Source organism: Entelurus aequoreus, linkage group LG07, assembly GCF_033978785.1.
Source record: "Entelurus aequoreus isolate RoL-2023_Sb linkage group LG07, RoL_Eaeq_v1.1, whole genome shotgun sequence".
In the NCBI taxonomy this organism is placed as follows: domain Eukaryota; kingdom Metazoa; phylum Chordata; class Actinopteri; order Syngnathiformes; family Syngnathidae; genus Entelurus; species Entelurus aequoreus.
This window is the reverse complement of record NC_084737.1, coordinates 64035906-64058229: the sequence shown is the minus strand read 5'-3', so window position 1 is coordinate 64058229 and position 22324 is coordinate 64035906. Positions and strand designations below refer to the sequence as shown.

At 39.1% G+C, this 22324-nt stretch overlaps 1 protein-coding gene across 3 annotated transcripts in view; it reads right to left on the bottom strand.

The window, feature by feature from the left end:
* flna (filamin A, alpha (actin binding protein 280)) overlaps positions 1 to 22324 on the bottom strand; it is a 105860-nt gene that overhangs the window by 34365 nt on the left and 49171 nt on the right. For all 3 annotated transcript variants that reach the window (XM_062054195.1, XM_062054197.1, XM_062054196.1), the window contains exons 9-25: positions 20711 to 20848; positions 19076 to 19202; positions 17423 to 17559; positions 17156 to 17352; positions 16947 to 17060; positions 14356 to 14499; positions 14169 to 14292; positions 13938 to 14098; positions 13776 to 13866; positions 12297 to 12466; positions 11715 to 11832; positions 5961 to 6073; positions 5737 to 5886; positions 5334 to 5652; positions 1700 to 1873; positions 1470 to 1632; positions 1233 to 1393 (exon numbers count right to left, since the gene is read on the bottom strand). In XM_062054195.1, coding sequence (XP_061910179.1) covers positions 1233 to 1393; positions 1470 to 1632; positions 1700 to 1873; positions 5334 to 5652; positions 5737 to 5886; positions 5961 to 6073; positions 11715 to 11832; positions 12297 to 12466; positions 13776 to 13866; positions 13938 to 14098; positions 14169 to 14292; positions 14356 to 14499; positions 16947 to 17060; positions 17156 to 17352; positions 17423 to 17559; positions 19076 to 19202; positions 20711 to 20848 — 2601 coding nt within the window. The remainder of the gene's footprint in view (positions 1 to 1232; positions 1394 to 1469; positions 1633 to 1699; positions 1874 to 5333; positions 5653 to 5736; positions 5887 to 5960; positions 6074 to 11714; positions 11833 to 12296; positions 12467 to 13775; positions 13867 to 13937; positions 14099 to 14168; positions 14293 to 14355; positions 14500 to 16946; positions 17061 to 17155; positions 17353 to 17422; positions 17560 to 19075; positions 19203 to 20710; positions 20849 to 22324) is intronic.

Below are 22324 nucleotides of genomic sequence, written 5' to 3'. Positions count from 1 at the left end.
CTAGCAATTATTTGTATCCAAGAATCAGGACTTCAAAAGGGGTGGAGCTATGTGCCGTTACGATAGAAGCGACACTACGTACTTACGCTACTTATTAGTAATGGGACACTACGTACTTATGCTACTTAGTGATAGTAATGATACAAAATGTAGATTATTGCGTTCATGCTTTGTCATGATGTTGGTAATGTAACCTGCGACATTTCTACCCAAATAAATGCTTTTGATCATCTTTACGTTGTTGTACTTATGACTGGGGACACATTTAATACAAATAATAATTATCCTAACTTGGTGTGAAATAAAATGAGTCCAAATCACAAGTTTTGTTGTAAATGGTGCATCTGTACAGAATAAACCATGTGAGTACATCTGTTGAAGAAAATGAGTCAATTAATAACATCCTGTAATTTGATTTTGATATTATCTTGATATTTAAAAAATTTACACCAATGAGAGCATTTTTAAACTCTGCCAGACTCTAATCCTTTAATTTGACTAATGAACATTATCACATCATTTATTTAGAAAATACAAATGAAACTTAACCTTCCGTTTTAAGTCTTCTGCTACGAACACATCGTTCTTTTGCACCAGAGAAAAGTGGATGCAGGAAATGACAAATTAGGTATTTGATACCTAGAAAGTTTATTTATTTTGTTCAATCTAAGATAGGCAGTGACTTAAAGTTTGGTGGCTTTTTTCGAAGTCGAAGTTTATCGTCTCATCTCTTTTTAAAACTGCACCAATTTTTTCTACATCATTTTCAACTAACTTGAAGTGTTTTGTCAAGGGGATTATTTGTACAGTTTTAGAAAGCGATTGTTCTATTTTTGGCCAAATTAAAATAATCTGAATTCGTCTTTATTTTTAAGTTATCACACCATGATTTTTACCAGTCTGGCCCACTTGGGAATAGATTATATTCCATGTGGCCCCCTGAGCTATAATAAGTTTGACACCCCTGCTTTACAGTATATTTGAATACCTTTTATTTTGGAATCAGTCTGACCTAAACTTTGTTCTGCATGTTGTAAGTGCTGGTTTATGTGTAATCATTTGACAAGGTTTATACTTTTAAACTGTAACTTACATACGATTATTGAATACCATTAAAATCAAGACTAGGATACCAATTCAGGGTTAATATTTGAGTGGGTTAAGAATGTTTTTAGACTTCAAATACAACACGAGTGTGACATCTACAAGTCGTATTAGTCCAAGATAAGTACCACTGATGGGTTGTCCTCCGTAAGTTACGTTGAGGTTGTACGTCCCAGGCTCATAGGGGACGTACTCCACACTGCAGCTGCCGTCCTTGTTATCCGTGCAAGACATCTTGGCCTCTGATGGACCTTCCATGGCCAACCCAAGACCACCTGTACCCGCTCCCCTACGGGCAGTAAGAGAACACCCCATGAAAACCTCGACCGAGCCAGAAGCGGGCAGAGATCTCCAGCAACATTTACCGTGTCTCCACTGTGAACTTGTTGGGCTTGTTGGTGGTGCCGCTCTTCAGGCCGGGACCGTGAACGCGCACTCGAGCGGGATCGCAACCTTCCGTCACGGCCACGCGGAACGGACTCTTGGGCACCGGGGTGCCATCGTAGCAGACCTCCACGCTGTGCTGGCCTGAATCACACGTGGCAAACGGCAAAGTCATGGCCTGCTAACGGACATGTGGCCACAAGACACTCACCCTCCTCGTAGGGAGTGTACTCCACAGTGTAGGTTCCGTCTCCCAGGTCCGTAATCAGGCTGTCGGTGCGGCTGCCGGACGGGTTGTTGATGAGGGTTTTGATGTGGTCGCCGCCGGACAGAGTAAGAGCTCGAGCATCCACCGTGAAGTCAGTGGTGGCTTCGCGGAAAATACCTAAAAAATACAACAGTAATTGTTTGCCATTCCCAGTATTTACCATACATCCTTTGCCAACATTAGCAAAAAATGTTGCACACATTTGACCTTTTATTTTAAAACAAGATTTGGCTCTTCATGTGCTGCCAATCATTCTACACAAAACATTGGCGTTATTTGCTTTAAACTTTAGAGTTCGGGTTGATCAACAAGCTTCTGTAGTCAGCACAGAGTGCAAAGTAGCACTAGCCTAGTAGTACAAAGTTAGCCTCAATAGTCATTTGTGCAGAGTTTGGTGAATATATGTCCAAGTCAAAATTAATTTGTGGTTTTATGTCAGTTTTGTTCAGTTAAAATCTAAATTGTTAAGTGTGTACAAGTTAAGACTGTTGTGATGCTAATTTCCATTAGCCTGTCAATGGGCCATCCATTGTGTTAGCATTAAGCTAGTAACAAAAGCCAACTTTTATAGCTTTTTCCCTTTAATATATACCAAACTGTATTGTTGATTTAACATGGTTTTTACATGTATGTATATTCATGTACATTTATTTTTGTGCTTAGTTTTACACTAACTTCGTTTTGGTGAATATCAATGAACAACTTCAAGTTGGAGCTTTTTTCATCTCTAAAGGATTGTTTAGATATCCGCCAAACTAAATTCCGACATTCAGAGAGGGCAGATTATGATAAATGTAAATAAAACAGGGGTGTACAAAGTGCAGCCTGTGTTACATTGCAGTAATAAAATAAGCAGCATTAAAAAAATACAGCAAAAATATCAAGCAGAAAAAGATGTGTTGATAATAGAGTTGTTTAATGCATGACGTGTTTTAGCACTTTTTATTTTTTTAAATGGATCAGTCAATTATGCAAATCAGAGCTTCTTAACCTGTTTGACCTCAGGGCCCACTCAAATATTAACCCTGAATTAGTAATCTTATTCTTAATTTAAGTGGTATTCAATAATCACATCCAACCTACTTTAATAGGACTAACCTTGTCAAACAACATGAAAGCATGTGTTAATCAAAGATTGTCAAAACTTAGATCAGGCTGATTTAAAAATAAATACTAATCAAATATGCTGCAAAAAACAGTATTGAAAAATGTATTTCTATACAAGTACGCAACACTGAAAAAACATCTAAATTAATAAATGTTTGAACTGTCAATAAAATTCAAGTTCCAATAAAAATACAGATTCACCACTTTAGTCATATTTTTTGCACTCAAGAAACTATCACTTCAGCTCCAGACTTCTGTTTGATATTCTCATTACTGCCAGAAGTGGTGGAAAAGTGTATTACAACAGAGTACCGCTGCGGCCGATACGAACCACAGCTGAGAAACCTTTTTTGGCGGCCCTATGGTTAAGAAACACTGATTTAAACCACTGTAAATTCCAGACTATACTACTTTTTTCCTACACGCTGAACCCTGCAGCTAATATATGGATTTATCTTCGCTGACGGCAACATTTAACATTATTTAATTTATGTAAAAAAAACCAAAAAAAAACACAGAGGGTGTTTGTGATATGGCGCCATCTTTTGACTTAATTCGCTTACTGCTGCTGGGTCTTTCCATTTATTAAGAGTGTCAGTCACCCTAGCCCCAACCGTAGTGATGTTCAACTGCTAGCAGTCCATAGCTTTTCTACTCGTACGGATTCTTCAGTCATCCCTCCAAGCAACTTTTGTAAGTTTTACAATATAACTAAAACAATCCTTACTTACTAAACCCTCCCATGCGTGATGTCTGTTTTCATGCATATTTTTACATGCTATCGTAATGTAATCAAGCTAGCGTCGTTAGCATTAGCTAAAATGCTAACACCTTTGCGAGTGCCTGTTATTAATAACTTACAATGGCATTCTTTTTGTATTGTTTCGGTTTCACAAATTCCTCCGTAAATTCACCAAAGCGTCACTGTGGAGTTATTGAGTGTTTAGCTGAGTGGAGCACTGGCTTGCGGGTCCATGACTGTTTTGTTTGATCAGCCATTTTACTGCTTTGTTACAGACACCATTTGGAAACAATTAAGGTGTGTAAATAAACATTTACAAAATATTTCTGCGTAAATAACTCATCTTGCAACTTGCATATCTGCGGCTTATAGTCCGGTGCGGCTAATATACGGAAACGTTTTTTTTCTCAAATTTAGTGGGTGCGGCTTATATTGCGGTGCACTCCATGGTCCGGAAAATACCGTGCATGTTAATACGCTTGACCACAAACCCACTGCCATGAACAGATTGCTGTTCTGTGGGAAACACAGATGTCATAAAACATGCAGACATACAGTTTAAAATCATAAAATGAGGTCAGGAGAATACTCTGTAGTTCTCAGTGCTTATCAAGCAGGACATCAGCAGCCATAGCAAGAGGAGTAGAAATACTTGTCATCTGTACTACAACGTGTACCAGTGTCCTTGTTCAGTCATTCACCCGCACCTCAACCCAATGACTACAGCAGTTAGTGGCTACTCCAAAAAGGGTCCAAAAGGAAAAATGCGGTCGGCTAATAATATTGCTGAAGAGGAAACAGTCTTTTCCTAATTTTTATTCAGAAAATGCTATTTGCTTTTGTGGGGACAAGTCAAAGAGAAAATGCAGAGATAATTTCCAAGCGGCGTGATCATGCAACTACAGTATAGTAGCACAAACTCAACGTTTTCTCTTACAAGTTCTACAAGTGGTAGTTTTTAGTCCTCATTTAAGGAGAGATAATGGAGGTCTCAAGTCACTCCTGCAACTTCAGGCTTTTCACTGTTTGCCAGGCTTAAAAATGGTAAAACTTCAAAAGGAGTAAGAAGAAGCAGATCTTGTCTGGTCCAGAAAGTATCTGGTAGAAATATCAGTCCGTGTGCTTCAATAGTTCTTTGTGAGCATCATATTGATATACATTGGTACCGCATGATACGAGTGTCACACTTTACAAGTTTTTAGCAGTCTCCTGGCTAATTGTTAGGCTTTTGATGGCCTCCGCCGCTAGCTGGCGTAGTGAATGTCCGTTAAGCCCATAAATAGTCAGGTCTTACTCGCTAGCATAACATACAATAACTGTTTTTCCAAGCACGGTTGTGAAGTGAGTGAGTGTGGAGGACAGTGCTGGGAAAAGGAAGTGGAGGATATTCATTGAATTAAAGAAATAAATCTAACATGACAGAGCGTGTAGCTAGCTAAATTTTGTTTAATCATTGGAGCGTCGCACTGCTAGTCTGCAACATACGGAAGCAGAATGAGTCGATAACGCCAGCAGAGGACGTTAGAATATGTAAACATCTATACACGAAAATATGGCGTAGCTGCTGATTGGGTTTTTGACAGAGAAGCGCATTTGTCCTTAGTTTTTTTTTTAATGATATTCTGAACGTGTTGCAGGCCAATAAGACATCAAGCTGCGGGTCGCACTTTGGACACCCCTGGTTTACAAACACTGCACATGCACACAAAAATATTACTAAGACGTCACCTTTGCCTTCCACTCCTGGTCCAAACACACGGACTCCACTGGCGTCGATGGCTGGTTCCACAGTGAGCCGGGCCGGGAAGTTGGGCACATCCTGGCCCCCATAGCGGATGGTAAGCGTGTAGGACCCCGGATAGAGGGGAATGTAGGTAATGGTGTAAGTGCCATCGCCGTTATCCTGAATATGAACTTCGGCCTCTGTTCCGCTGTCGGAAATAATCTCGATTGTCAGTTCAGCCGGGCCAGCGTTGGTGCAGTCCACGATGAACTCCCCGGTCTCCCCGACCTTGGCGCGCTCCAAGCCTGGGCCAGAGCAGCGCACCTGCCAGGAGAATGGTCGGTGGTGAACGTCGCAAAATAGAAATATTTTTTTTAAAAAGTGTGCACATGCAGACGTCAAGGTTACCTTGGAGGGGTCTGTGGCAGGGTATGCTATGGGGGTGAAAGGTGATCCGGGGATCTGGACTCCATCATAGGTCAGTTCAACCTGGTACGGCCCTGCTTCCCGTGGGATAAACTTTACTTGGCTGCTTTCTGAGCTCAGCCCGGGATCCACCTGGGTAAAGACACACCATTTAACACGCCGACACCTGCAGTGTGTACGTACAATATGAAATATATCGTTACTACCTTGCAGGCCACTGGCTTTCCTGAGGGGGCCATGACCTTGGCCGCCACTTTGCCCTGACCCCCGGCACCCTTTGACTTCACATTCAGCTCCTGGTCTTTGCCTACGGTCATCTCTGCAAGCCGGGTAGTGAAAGAGGAGAGAAATATGTCAATGTGAGCAGGACGCAAGTGCACAAAATAGAGATCCACCGAATATTGGCGCAGACATTGAGCATCACGCGCGCGCACACACGGGTTTAATCTGGCCCGCGAGAAGAGTTTGCCAAGTATAAAAATGAGCTGTAATTTGTTTTTATTAAGGTACTGCTGTTCTAAATGTGTCCACTGGATGCCGCAATAGCAATCATGTTAAGGAAGCAAACTGTTTATACCGGGGGCCACGCAAGAGGTATGAAGTGAAAGCGGGGCTGCGACTCATACACCTTGCCCCAAATGAAACCTAAAACCTGCCGTTTTAAGTCTTCTGCTACCACCACATTGTTCTTTGGCACCCACATTCTCCCAAAATGTGTCCAAAAAAAAAGTTGTCGCAGACAGAGTTTCTACCTCCGTTTTTTTTGGTCTGTTGATTTAGCACAAGATTAATACATGGAAATGACAATGAGGTATTTGATACAGAGAAAAGTTTTTATTTAGTTCAATCCTAGCTAGAAAATAACTTAAAGTTTGATGGCTTTGTCGATACACTGATACCATGTCTAAGTTCATTGTGTCCACTGTTGTGCATTTTTAGAAGGTGCTTGTTCTATTTTGGCCAAATGCCAAACCAATCTAAAGTTGTCTTTATTTTTAAGTTATCATGCCATGATTTTACCAATTTGGCTCACTTCTGCAGCATTGCGTGGACATCGGGGGAGGGGGCTCTGGATTAGCAGACTGGGGTGGTTAATTTAAAAAGGGGGAAAGGCTTTGAAATTATGGTGGGAAAGGCTTTGAAATTATGGTGGGATCATACTCCTCAGGCTTCCTGGTAAGGTCTATTCAGGTGTACTGGAGAGGAGGCTACGTCGGATAGTCAAACCTCGTATTCAGAAGGAGCAGTGTGGTTTTCGTCCTGGACGTTGTACTGTGGACCAGGTCTATACTCTCGGCATGATCCTTGAGAGTGCATGGGAGTTTGCCCAACCAGTCTACATGTGCTTTGTGGACATTCAACAGTGTCCCTTGGGAAGTCCTGTGTAGAGTGCTCCGAGAGTATGGGGTAGGCGGTCCGGTCCGCTCCTTGTATGATCGTGTCAGAACTTGGTCTGCATTGCCGGCAGTAAGTGGGACCGGTTTCCAGTGAGGGTTGGACTCCACCAATGCTGCCCTTTGTCACCGATTCTGTTTACAACTTTTATGGACAGAATTTCTAGGCGCAGTCAGGGCGTTGAGGGGATCCGGTTTGGTGGCTGCAGGATTAGGTCTCTGCTTTTTGCAATGATTTGGTCCCAATGGCTTCATCAGGCCAGGATCTTCAGCTGTCACTGGATCGGTTTGCAGCAGAGTGTGAAGCAACTGGGATGAAAATCAGCACTTCCAAGTCCATGGTTCTCGCCCGGAAAAGTGTGGAGTGCCATCTCCATGTTGGGGAGGAGATCCTGCTCCAAATGGAGGAGTTCAAGTACCTCGACAAGTGGATCGGTGCATCGTCTGCAGTGTTGGGGATCCGTTGTGGTGAAGAAGAAGCTATGCCGGAAGGCAAAGCTCCCAATTTACCGGTCGATCTACGTCCCTATCCTCACTTATGGTCATAAGCTTTGTGTTATGACCAATAGGACAAGATCACAGGTACGAGTGACCGAAATGAGTTTCCTCCGTTGAGTGGCAGGACTCTCCCTTAGAGATAGGGTGGGAAACTTTCATTCGAGAGGAGCCAGATGAGGTGGTCAGGATGCCCCCGGACGCCTCCCAAAGGTGTTAGGGCACATTCGACCGGTAGGAGACCACGGGGAAGACCCAGAACACGGTGGAGAGACTATGTCTCCCAGCTGGCCTGGGAACACTTCGGGATCCCCCAGGAAGAGCTGGATGAAGTAGCTGGGGTGAGGGAAGTCAGAGCTTCTCTACTTAGGCTGCTGCCCCCACGACCCGACTACAGATAAGCGGAAGAAGATGGATGGCTCACTTGGAAATAGATTTTCCTCCCTGTGGCCCCTGAGCTGAAATGACTGACACCCCTGATGTACAGTGGTATATACACATGATTCCAGGATTTAGTCTTTTCTAATTTTGAAGTAAATGGTATTTAACCACTGCTCAAGCACCAGCCCTTTTGCCCTGCATGAGAAAAAATTACTTGTTTCCACCGCACTGATGAATCAGTCAACCACCCCACCCTTTTCTCTCTCCCTCCTACATCTATTCTGCTTACCTTACTTCCAATTTTTTGGCCAGGAAATGCGTTTTTTGCCCTCCTTTCCCGGTTTCGTTTTGTTTATTTTCGCTACTGCAACAATCAATTCTCCGGCCGGAGCACTCGGAGCGTGGGCTCATTAAAAGAGCGTGGCGAATTTTGTGATTAAAATGCATAACACGACAGAGATGGATGGACTTGAAGACCACAGAAAAATTCTGTGCCAAAAATCCAAACTGTGTAAATATTTTGACAAATAGGAGATTATTACATAAAAGGCAGCAGCTCACACACTCATACTTTCTGAAACAACTACGACAATGTTAGCCATCTTGAAAAATGTCTCAACTACGTGAAGAAGCCCAGAATTGTTTATTTAAATGTTCACAATATTTCATGGCATGAGGAAACCTTACTACCTTTTTACATCTAGAAACTGTTATAAAATGGTATAAAATTGAGTAAATGTATTGCGATGTAGAGAAATGACATATTTTGACCAATTTTCCCAGGAGATTTTCCATATTTTGAAATGCAAATGTTGATGCTCCTCTTAAACACACGTAATGAAGGTGTTTTTTTTGCTGCTAAATTAAACATTAGCACCGCATAGAACCATAGGCGGCGATGTACATTTCTGCCAGTGGGTGCCCAACTGGCGCCAAATCTGACGCTACTTTTCTGAGCATGCGCGGTTTTTGCTTGGTGGTGATTAGAAAGACTTTGCTTTCAATCCCACGTGGGTGATCGGCGCCTATGCATAGAACATGTCGCCACCAGATGTTTACTGACATAATCTTGTTTAAATAACTTTTACTGCTATATCTCCTCCAAATATAATTTATCGGCCTCCTTGACTAATATTAATTGGTATTGGCCCTAAAAAAACAAAAACATATCGGTCAATCAAATCTTCACTTGTACGTTGAGTTTGAGTTTATTTCGAACATGCAAGCATACAACATGATACATCACAATTTCCAGTTTCTTTTCAACATGTTCGAAAAGGAGAAGGAAGAAGCAGAGCTTATTTAATCCTACCCCTTTTCTTTACATAACTGTTGCAAAACTTTTTGTTCACTTCCTGTTCACAATTTTTTCACAATAAACTCCATAAGTAATCACAATAAAAATAAATAAATAAATAGTAAGAATTTAATAATAATTGGTGAAGTAAGTCATATTTCATATGATCAGATAAGTAAGATTACTTTAAGAATGAATGAATGAATGGATGGATGAAATAAATTGAAAATGTTTGTCATGGTTCTTCTTCTTTGTACTTTGTAAACACTTTAAGTTTGAAGAGTTTCTTGAAGTGTATCATATTAGTACATTGTTTGATTGCTTTGCTTAATCCATTCCATAATTTAATTCCACATACTGATATACTGAATCCATTCCATAATTTAATTCCACATACTGATATACTGAAGGTCTTAAGTGTTGTACGTGCAAACAAATGTTTTAAATTACGTTTTTCTCTAAGATTATATTTCTCCTCTTTTTTTGAGAAGAATTGTTGTATATTCTTGGGTAGCAGGTTATAGTTTGCTTTGTGCATAATTTTAGCTGTTTGCAAATTCACTATGCCGTGGAATTTCAGTATTTTTGATTCAATAAATAAAGGGTTTGTATGTTCTCTATATCCAACATTATGTATTATTCTAACTGATCTTTTTTGTAACACCGTTAATGAATGAAGTGTACTTTTGTAATTATTTCCCCATATTTCTACACAGTAGCTCAGATATGGTAACACTAGTGAGCAGTAGAGAATATGAAGGGATTTTTGGTCTAGAACATGTTTTGCTTTATTCATTATTGACGTGTTTCTTGCAACTTTATGTTGTACATTTTTTACGTGAGATTTCCAGTTCAATTTATCATCAATCATTATACCTAGAAATTTGGTTTCGTTTACTCTTTCAATTTCTATTCCGTCTATTTGTATTTGTGTTTGACTTTCTCTTCTACTGTTACCAAATAGCATTATTTTAGTTTTACTGAGGTTCAACGATAGTCTGTTTTGGTCAAACCATCTTTTTAATTTGTTAATTTCTTCTGTTATTATTTGTATTATCTCCTGTGTGTTCTCTCCTGAACAAAACGCTGTTGTATCATCCGCAAATAATACTAACTTTAAACCTTTTGTAACTTTACAAATGTCATTTATATAGAGATTGAATAATTTAGGTCCTAGTATTGATCCCTGAGGTACACCACAGGATATATTTAGCGTTGTAGACGTGTGTTCGCCTAGCTTCACGTATTGTTTCCTGTTCGTTAGATAACTTCTTATCCAGTTTAAGACTAACCCTCTGATGCCATATCGTTCTAGTTTTTTGATTAAAATATTGTGATTAATTGTGTCAAATGCTTTAGTTAGATCCATAAAAACCGCTGCCGCACATTTTTTACTATCCATTGCATTGGTAATTTCTTCTGTAATTTCAATTAAAGCCATATAAGTTGAAACATTAGCTCTGTATCCATATTGGTTCTCTTCGAGTATTCTATTTTTATTTATTAAACTTTCTAATCTGTTATTGAACAGTTTTTCAATGATTTTAGAAAATTGTGGAAGTAGAGAAACAGGTCTATAATTTGTAAATTGATGTTTGTCTCCAGTCTTATAAATTGGTGCAACTTTAGCTATTTTCATTTTGTTTGGAAATGTACCTGTTTGAAATGATAGGTTACTAATATACATTAATGGTCCTGAGATCTCTTCAATAACCTTTTTTATCGTTTCCATATCAATTCCGTTACAATCAGTTGAAGTCTTAGATTTACATTTTTTCACGATTGTAACTATTTCCTCCTGTGTCACATTACTGAGGAACATGGAGTTGGGATTTCGCTCTATGGTATCATTATAGTCCTCAATTGGAACTGGGTCTGGAATCCTTTCTTCCAATTTTGGTCCAATATTTACAAAATAATTATTGAAGCTTTCAACTACTTCCTTTATGTTATTTTTTTTTATTTTCATCTAAGAAGTATCGAGGGTAGTCCCTCTTAGTTCCATTTTTAATAATGCTATTGAGGATGCCCCATGTTGCTCTCATATTATTTTTGTTCCTGTCCAATAATTCACTGTAATATTCTTTTCTACATGATCGTAGTATGTCTGTTAACTTGTTGTTATACTTTTTGTACTTAATTTCTGCCTCTAGTTCTTTGTGCTATACATTTTCTATATAGTGTATTCTTCTTACAAGCATTTTTTAATCCTTTTGTCATCCATGGTTGATTATTCTTTCTCTGCTTGTTACTGAGTTGTATCCATGGACAATGTTTGTCATAAAGTATTATGAACTTCTTTAAGAAATGTTCATATGCTTCATCAACCTCTTTTTCATTATACGTTCTCCAAAACATCACACAGATATAATAAGGGAGTGAAGAGTACATACGGTCGCCCAGGCCTGTGACGTTGATCTTGCTGAGGTCAAGTGAAGGAGCCACAGCCACATTGAAGGGGCTCTTTGGGATGTGATCTCCACCGTAGGTCACAGCAAGCCCCATAGAGCCCTGGTGTCAGTAGGGAGTGGAGATGCAGAATTAGGGTCAGGGCTATGCAAGACAATTACATCATCCCAACACTTCTGTTTCCTTTGTTTGCTGAAAACAGTTGAATGTCTTACATGTCATACATACATATATACATTACAAAGCACTTCTTTTTTTCAAGCTAGCATGCCTTGTCTGCACCTGTTTGTTCTTACTTGGTGTGTAACATGTTTAGCCTTGTCCTCCAGCGAGAATACTTGTAAGAAATGTACTTTATTTGACGCAATGATAATATTAACCTAAGTGAGCGGTTCCACACTGTATGAACATCCTCTGTTGGGCACAAAAACCAAAAATATAAAAAGTATCAGCCAAGAGGAATGGCTTTTCGGCATTGAACGAAATGAAAAGACTGTCTGACTCGCATACTTTCTCCACGGAAATAGTCTGATACCGATCGGTGCATCTCTCGTCGGGTGCCTTACCTGCTGCACAGGAGTGTATTTCACGGTGTGCGTGTTGTCGTGGTTGTTGATGATTTCCATGTCTTTGACAGCCTCTGCTTTGATGGGCCCGCTGAAGTTGCAGTCCAGGTTGGCTTTTCCTGCTCCTTTAGTGTTTACCGTGAAATGAGTGGGCTTGTTTAGCTCAACACCTGCAATGGCAGCAAGAAAGGATTCATTAGAACAGTGTTTTACAACCTTTGAGCCAAGGCATATTTTTTTTCATTGAAAAAATCCCTAAGCACACCGCGAGCAGAACATTTAAAAAATTTAACTCAGTAGCCTATATTGACAACATAGTCGTTCTCAAGTACCAAACGCATTGTTTGATATGAATTTAAACCTTAACCCTCCATGCATCACTAATTGTCTTGTCTACAAATGGGCTTCCAAAGCAATTACCTACCTGCTTCCACCTACTGATATGGAAGAGTATCACATGGTTACTCTGCTGATCTCTAGACAGCACAGACAACGGCACATTTGCAGATTATAATTATCGGTTTGCAAACAAATATTTTTTAGACAAATTAGGTGAAATTGCATAATTTCCCATAGCACACTAGACTGTGCAGTGGCACAGTGGTTAAAAAACATTGAATTAGAGGACACCTTCACAAGTATATGTGATTGCACAACATGCACCTACATAATTAGAGCACCAGTGAATATTATCGCACATTAATACAGCATGAAAATGTCAGACCATATACGTATTTAGTTGACGTTGTTTGGCAAATTGAAGTGAAATACAACAGATCATTGAGATCCAAATCGCACTTTTTATTTATTTTGATTCCAATTGTATTTACAATCCTCGAAAATCGATTTCTAAAGTGTTCTCAATTTTTTCTTTTTTAAGAATACATTTTTTGATAAAAAATATTAAAATACATTCTGATATAATAAAATTATTATGAAACGATATGAAATCAATGAATGATATTTATAAAGTGCTTTTTCACAAATTGTCTCAAAGCGCTTCACATTGAAGAATAGTGGTGGTAAGCTTCATTTATATTTGTGTGCTTTGCCCAAGGACAACGGCAGTGACTGGGATGGCGGAAGCTGAAATCAAACCAGAAAACCTCAAGTTTCTGAACGGCCGCCTTTCTGCACATTATACTCCCCCATCATAATAACATTATTATTGAATAAATTAATTCATAATATTCATCATTTGTTTTATTTATATTTTGCTTTGGTTAATTGTTTTTCCTGTTTTACTACTGTTTTCAAAGGGATTGGGTTGGAGTTGGAGTTTTTTGGCCAACACCGGCATAAGTTGTACATCAGCAGCCAGGAGGAGCTTTTTTTAACCCATTTTGTTGTCACTTATATACAAAATAATGTATTCCGAGAATTGGGTTGAATCGAGAATGGATTCTGATTGAAATCGTCACAAGAATGGGAATGGAATGGTGAGATGCCCAAAGATTCCCACCTCTATGTAACTCTTACCACTGCGGCTGAGTCCTGGTCCTTCGGCCTTGACTTTACTGGCATCGTGAGCAGGATCCACCTTTACCCTGAAGGGTGTCAATGGAATAGCCTTAAAGTACAAACAGGAATAAAGTGAGTACTGAGAACACTTGTCTGTTATTCTTTGTGACTGCAACTCACTTGGTCAGCAAACAAAACCATAATGGTGTAGCTGCCTGCTCCAGGAGGGGTGTATTTGACCGTGAATGTGTCGTTATCGTTACGAATAATGTCAAAGACGATGTCGGCCTCTGCAGGTCCCACCACACCAGGGGCGCACTTGATCCCCATGCTGATATCACCTACGGACAGCGTGTTTAAAATAACGATGCTCTTAGAAGTCCTGTGGAAGATAAAGTCTCCCATCTTTACCTTGACCGGCCTCAGCGCAGTCGACAGTGAAGTATGTCGGGTCGAAGGCCTTAAGGCCGGTCTTGGCCACCCCAGGTCCTGATACCTTGACCTTGTTTGGATGACAGCCTGCCCCAACGTTCATCTGGGGTCCAAAACAACCCATTTAAAGATAAAGTGTCATCGGAAGATTCTTTAGAGTGCTTACCCTAAAAGGGCTGTCAGGGATGTTGACTCCTCCCCAGGAGACCATGACAGTGTGCTTTAAGGGTTTACGTGGCGTGTAAGTGCAGGTGTATGTGCCGTTGCCGTTATCTTTGACGTTAACATCCAGAGGAGTGCCTTCTCCGTCCTGTGGAAAAAAACAAAACATAAGAATTAAGTTTCCATATTTAAGTTGCAAGTGTTCCATTCCATACCTGTAGGTGGCGTTAAGTGTTTAACTGTTAGATTTCAAAACTATTGATCCTAAAGGTTTAAAAAAAAAAATTTAAAAATAGATTTTTTTAATTATCAGCGATTCTTACTTGTAATGATTCTTTAAAAAAAAATCAGAATCGATTTAAAAAACTAAAAAATTAACTTTTTTTTTTTTTAAAATCTGTGATATCCAGCCACTCCGTCAAATCATATTTTTGATGTTGATGATGGGTCTCACATTGTCTCATTATTCCCACCCAGGCCTGACTTATAAAATCATGGCATTACTTTGGCCAAAAATAGAACACATTACAAATGATCATCTTAGCAAAACACTTCAAGTTAGTTGAAAATTCTGGAGGGAAAAAAATTGGTGCAGTTTCAAAAACACCATGAAGAACACAAACTTACTTTGTCTCTGTATATTTACAAAGCTATTCAACTTCAAGCACTTCCTGTTTAGCATTCTCATGTTGGCAGTTCATTAAAGATGTGTTTGCAAAAGCAACCAAGTTACAACACGGTCATTTATCATCATTCAAATATTACACTTATAATTTAAACAAAACATTTATCAAACGGACACCATAACGACACCAAAATTAACATAACTAAAAACCTAACCAATGTAAACATGATGGATTTAAGCATAAAGTAAAATAGAAAAAACAACATGTAGAAACATTTTTACAATGGAATTCAGGGTGCGCATCGTGCATTCAATCAATTGCGAGCGCTGCATGGAACTCTAACTACAAAGATGACTGTCAAGTTGAGCTAAAATGTTTGCATCTTACCATTTCGTTATTTTGTTTAGTGGGTGCCTCTGGCACCCAATGTTATTAAAAAGTGGAAATTTTGACTCGAATCGTGCTTAAAGATTCACAGCCCTATTGATGCGATTACAGAAAAGTAACAAGTATCGGAGGACATTTGCTTGCATGTAAAATGTGTGATAACACGCTCCGTGACTGCATGTATCGGACATGATCATTTGTGCATCTAAATGTCCTCCAATAAACAACACAATTTCTTCTATTTTACTAAAGTCATTTACGAAAGGCAAACATGTTAGGCTATAGGCTACTAGGAGCTACACAACAGCTAAAAACAAAGTAGCACACTAGCTAGACATACGTAGTAATCATTGAACAATATTGCAGTGTAAAACAGCAGACTTGTCAATATAAACAAGTATCAATTATTCATAGTCGCATATTAATAACAAAGTCTCCAAGACAGGACCTTACTAAAAAGTATCCAGTAACAAACGTGTCCACATCATTCAATTTACCGCATCATGAGATTATACAGTATTGTGGCCAATATGTGTCGCAGCTAAGCACAGCTAAGCACACAAGCTAGACATACATAGTAATCATTTAACAATATTGCAGTGTAAAATAGCACATTTGTCAACATAAACAAGTATCAATTAATCATAGTTGCATATTAACAGTCTCCAAGGCAGGAGGACCTACTAAAAAGTATCCAGTAACAAAACGTGTCCACATCATTCAATTTACCGCATCATGAGATTAAATTAGTGTGGCCAATATGTGTCGCAAAAAACAAATTTAAAGACGGCATAAATCCATTCCAGTTAGCAGGTTAGTGTTTTTCACTACTGCCATTGTTATTTGTGCAATTTCAGTTAAGCCTTTTACAACATTCCACACTGCAAAATGAAAGTATGTAGTATGATTTGTGCTGATATCCGATTAATATTAATCAAGGATCTAATATCAATATAGGAGGTGAAAAAGCTGTACAGGGAAAACCATATTGAAAAATAGCTCTGATTAAAAAATAATTAAACATGCCCCAATAAGACAAAATAAACCATACTGTGCTATAGGTGGGTTAGGGTGAGCAAATTAAGCACACCTTTTTCGTTAATTCCCTCTGAGCTCATTGTTAAACATGGCGTTGTTCGATATTTGGCATTGCTATTTGCAACAAATGTTCTGCAAACATTGTGCGAGGAAAAAAACGTTGTGCTTCAACACATCAAACCTTATCAGCCACCGGTAATGTTGGCATCGTTTCGACTGTTTTGAATGCCTACGTAGACGCCCACTGCTAAAGAAGCTGCCCCAACCAAAAAAAAAAAAGGCGTGCACAAACTAGTAAGTCTCGATTAGCTTTTGCCTCATTCCTGTAAGAATCCTGCGTGTGACTGAAGCAGTAAGGAGTGGGTGTTTGTCAATGTATTCAGTGTCTTCACTCACACTTTAAGTGAGGGATGTGGCAAAAACTAATCCAGTCCTACTGTACAGTAAAGTTATCAATATCAGTCTTGAGAAGCAGGAAGTTATGCATCTATTTGAGAAAAAAACAAAAAAACATTCATTAATAAATTGAACATTTGAAGTGTACCTGGGCCAAAATCTTCAGAGGAGCCTTCCCGCCTTGCTTGGCATCCACCGTGAACTCGGTGGGTTTACCAACAGCCAAGCCACTGCTTTGGAGACCTGGACCAAAGGCCTTGACCTGGAAGACACACTTTCACTTGTCAGATGGAGGCCTTCAAAACCAGAACCCTGGTGGTCCTGTGGATCTACTGAGGTCTGCAGGGATGTGCCAACCTTGTCGGGGTAAAAGTCTTTGCCAGGCGGGTTGACAATTTCCGCCATGAAGGGAGAGTGCTGGATGTCTTCGTTGTTGCAGAGCACATGGACCGCATACTCGCCAGCCTCCGTGGGCCAGTAGCGCACGTCACAAGAACCGTCACCCTTGTCGTCACATTCGATCTTGGCCTGAGATGGACCTTCCACGGAGAAACCTGGCGGACCAAACAGACCGGAGCGCTTTGAGCACAGCGAGCAGAACGCCAGCACGTTCATGGTACATACCCAGCGTGCCAACGTTCTCTCCGACGGCCTCCACTACGAAGTCGGCAGATTTGCCGATCACGCCGCCTTCGAGGCCCGGACCCCAAGCCCTCACCCTCTGCTGGCCAGCCTCTGTGCCCATCTTGACTTCAATGGGACTGAAACAGCAGAAAGTTCTGGTACATCTCCAGCTCATATCAACGCTTTATTGTGCCGCCATGAAGGACTCATTTTCCAACAAATCAACTTTCCGCTATTTGAGTAGTTGATGAACTAAAATATATTTTAAAAACATGTTTTTAGGAGAGATGTATATATAAACCTATACATATTAGGGATGTCCCGATACCAATATTTTGGTACCTGTACAGAACCAAAATGTATTTCGATACTTTTCTAAATAAAGGGGACCACAAAAAATGGCATTATCTTAATAAAGGGGACCACAAAAAATGGCATTAATGACTATTTTAACAAAAAAATCTTACGGTACATTAAATATGTTTTTTATTGCAATTTTGTCCTTAAATAAAATAGTGAACATATTAGACAACTTGTCTTTTAGTACCAAATAAGCAAACAAAGGCTCCCAATTAGTCTGCTGACGTATGCAGCAACAGTGTCATTTATCATTCTATTATTTTGTCAACATTATGAGGGACAAGCTGTAAAAATGGATTATTAATCTACTCGTTCATTTACTGCTAATATCTGGTTATTTTCCGTTTCAACATGTTCTATCTACACTTCTGTAAAAATGTAATAAACACGTAGTCCTCCTTTTGGATGCTTTTCATTACTTTTGGATGATACCACAAATTTGTGTATCGATCCGATACCAAGTAGTTACCGGATCATACGTTGGTCATATTCAAATGGGACATATTTTCTGAGTTTATAAACATAATGTAAATAAAATATTTAAAAAATGTTTTTGTGATGCTAGAAAATATCGATTTAATCATAGTATCTACTAGATACTCTCATTACAGTGGATGTCAGGTATAGATCCACCCATGGTGTTTGTTTAAATTGTGACGCCGGTGAGCTATTGGATCTTCCTACAGTGTGTAGTGAAGCATGTTTAGCTATTCCTCGTCCTGCAGGGATGACACTTAGAAGTAGCTAAAACACTGCAGATGGACGTTTTCCGCTAGCTAGCTAGCCATGTTTTAAAGTACCTCTTCCTGAGGGCATTTCAGTGTTCTAGCTTCACTTTAATCTTTAGTTATTAAGCCAAAATGCATCCATTCTCCCTTTTCGGTCTACACACTGGGTCTGCCTGTAAGTACTGCGTGATTGTGCGTTGCCGAACATGCTTCTCTGCTCATAAAACCAGCGTGCCGTCAAGCCCATAAATTTTTTTTTTTTTTAAAAAAGGGTCGGAGGGGGAACTGTATTAATTAGAGGCTGTATAGTATCGAATATGATTCATTAGTATCGCGGTACTTTTCTAGTACCGGTATACGGTACCTACCACACACACACACACACAAGAGAAAAAGAAGATATGGATAGACTGAGCGAACAAATTGAAAAACTTTTTTTTTTTTTTTAAATCCATCTCGATCTGTCTAAAATGTTTGAAAGCAGTCTATTGTCCATAAAATAGTAAGAAAAAAAAATCTGTTCACTGATTTACATGGCGGACTAAGTTGAGTTGTTAAGGTGTACCTGCGGGGGATGTGCTGTCCTCCCCAGGTGATGGTGATAGAATATGTTCCAGGAGTGGTGGGGTAATACTCAAATCCATACACGCCATCTCCCAAATCTTTCCTCTTGCACGGCTCCTCAAGACCCTCTGTAAACAAAGACACGCGCATGAGTACCCCTTTGCTCCAAAACCTTAAATTGGACATTTTAAAAGCCACCAACATAAGCAGAGGTGGGTAGACTGGCCAGGAAATGTAAGAAGAAAACATGTCAAACATTTTGTGACAGATTTGAAAAATACACTCAAACTCAAATTGATCAGCAATATTAAGTCAGCCAAACACCTGCTCGAAATTGTATTTTTGTACGTTACTTTTATTAAATCAAAATGACAAAATCCTGGTTAATGTCTACAATGAGCATGTTTTGCAGTGCACGGCTTTTCAAAGCGGGGTTTTAAGCGTGATACTGATAAAGCATATTCCGTGGGATAACACAGGGTGGCCTGCCTTACTATTTGGGAAGGACTGCTTTAATATGACTAAGAGAAATATTGAGTAAAATAGAAATACCTGGTGGGTAACTTCTGATTTATTTAGTAGCATTTTTATTTGTATTTTATATAAATAGTACTATAGTGAGACAGTATGTGAAAGTTCAACTTCTACCTTGTTTACTTCCGTAACGACTTCCTTAGTTTTGTAATCAATCAGAAATATCAACTCGCTAAAATGCACCCAACATGGATAAGTGTTGAGTGTTTTGCATTTTCCCATCATGCATTGTAATGGATTTAAATGGGTTTAGTTTAGATTTTTTTATGATGATTAGATATTGTTTATAATGTACACAAAGCTCAATGAGCAGGTTGTGTCAAGTGTGAGCATGTTTGTTGAATTTTTGCACTGGTAGAATTTTTTTTTTTCCTGCACCATGACTAGGGAAGGTTGTTCGGATTGGGTCATATAACTAAATGTTGTGCAATATATACAAGTAGTTATTGAGTTACTTTCATTAGCCACCACTTGGTGTAAAAATTGCAGTAATGAGCATTTGTATAAGATATGAATACACCTCACTCATCCAAAATTGCTTGTCCTGTGGGCCAAATTTACCCCAAGGCAGCTGTGGCTACGAAAGTAGCTTACCACCACCAGGTGTGAATGAATGATGGGTTTTTAACATGTAAAGCGACTTTGGGTACTTAGAAAAGCGCTATATAAATCCCAGGTATTATTATTATTATTAATTGGCAGCACATAGCCCACAGGCCATAATTTGGACACCCCTGGTCTACAAGTTACATATTTTCTCTAGTTGGAAGTGGAATAAAAATATTTTCCATATTTTGTAAGTAAACAAAGAGTTATGACATCTGTCATTTTTTACAGTATACAGTTCAAGTGCGGTCATGTGACTGACCGGCTCCGTTTGATTGGTGGAATGTAGCCAAAAGTCACTGGTGGTTACATTGGATTGGTGAATCAGAGTCATACTCCTAACGAGCCAATTGTATACGGATTGGTGAATCAGAGTCATACTCCTAACGAGCCAATTGTATACGTCTTGGCAAGCACTAAACAATAGATTTACCATCCACTTCTGCACATAAACAAAAAAAAAGGTGTCAAGGTACAAAAAAGATTGGATGCTTACTCGGCCCCTTGATGGTGACTTTGAGCTCTCCAGTGCCAGCTCCTTTGGTGTAGACTTTGAAGTCTGCAGTCTCCTTTACCCTCAAGCCCTTGGGCTGCAGACCACGGCCCTTGGCTTTGCACAGGCTGGGGTTGCAAGCTGCAATGACAACACACCAGGTTAGAGGGTCTAGCATGGAGATCACTCCTGGTTGTCATTTAGGGAGGGTGGGAGGAGACAGTAAACAAATGCAGCAGACTTTCGACTGACAAAATATTTGTCATGACTTCTGGAAAGACTGAGAACCAACATGCTGATTTGACTTTTGACCTCAGCTAGCCAGGATCCTGAAAATCCTGATGTGACATAATCTCAGTATATTTCTGATTTGTTGGTGAGAAAAGTATACTTACCAAGCTCCTTTGAAGAGGTCACAATATGAAAAAAAAACCTTTCTTGCTTAATTGTTTTTGTATTTGAGCTCCCTATAAGTGCAGAAAATATGGATTTAAACCATGGAGGCATTGTGGAGATCTTTATAAAATTATTTTGTCAACAACTGTGACATAGTTTGTCATTGTGACGTCAGCGCATATATGCCCATTAGGGCTGTGAAACTTTGGGCACCACACGATTCAATTCTTGGGGGTAAGGATTCGATTCAGAATAGATTCTCGATTAAAAATCATTAGTTTAATAACATTGGGTGCCAGTTCTATGATTAACTACATTCCTTCATAAAATAGATAAATGGCTCTAAAAAATGTATATATTACTTAAGAAAACTGGTTTTAATACAACTCTACCCAAACCTTTAATATAGTCAAATACAAATAAGGCAACCAGAGAAGTATCCAACACTTCTCTTTTCTAAAGTGAATCTGTACAGCAGATATAATCTACATCAACAATGGACAGGACAGATTTAAAAAAAAAAAAAAAAATTTAAAAAAAAGTTTCAGATTTTTTTTAATCGATTAAGAATCGTTACAAATGGAGATTCATTCGGGGAAAAAAAATTGACACCACTAGTATTTCCCGCATAAGAGACAATGATTATTAATTTTGGGGAGCGTGTCCACTCGGGCTGTGAATCTTTGGGGACCACACAATTTGATTCAGAATCAATTCTTGATTCAAAACTATTCTCGATTCAAAATCAATACTTTGTTTTAATAACATTGGGTCCCTGTTCTATGATTAAATACATTCCTCAATAAAATAGATTACAATTCTTAAGAAAACTGTTTGTGTTGAATAAAATTCTACCCAAACATTTAATAAAGTCAAATAAGGCAAAAAGAGAAGTATCCAACACTTCTCTTTTCCAAAGTAAAACTGTACAACAAATATAGATAATCTCCATCAACAATATGATTTGTCAGAGTCGCTTAAAAAAAAAGGTATTTTAGATTTTTTTTATATCGATTAAGAATAGTTATAATTAAGAATCAAGATTTTTTTTTTAGACCCTAATGTTCATAATGGTCATTAAGGATGGGTACCGAATCTGGTACTTTTTTTGGCACTGACCGAATCCCGCCAGTGTTCTACCGAGCACAGATTCACGTAAAATCCAACAGTGCCATGTAATGGTACTTGGGTTGTACGTAACGTCACGTCGAAACTTTGCGA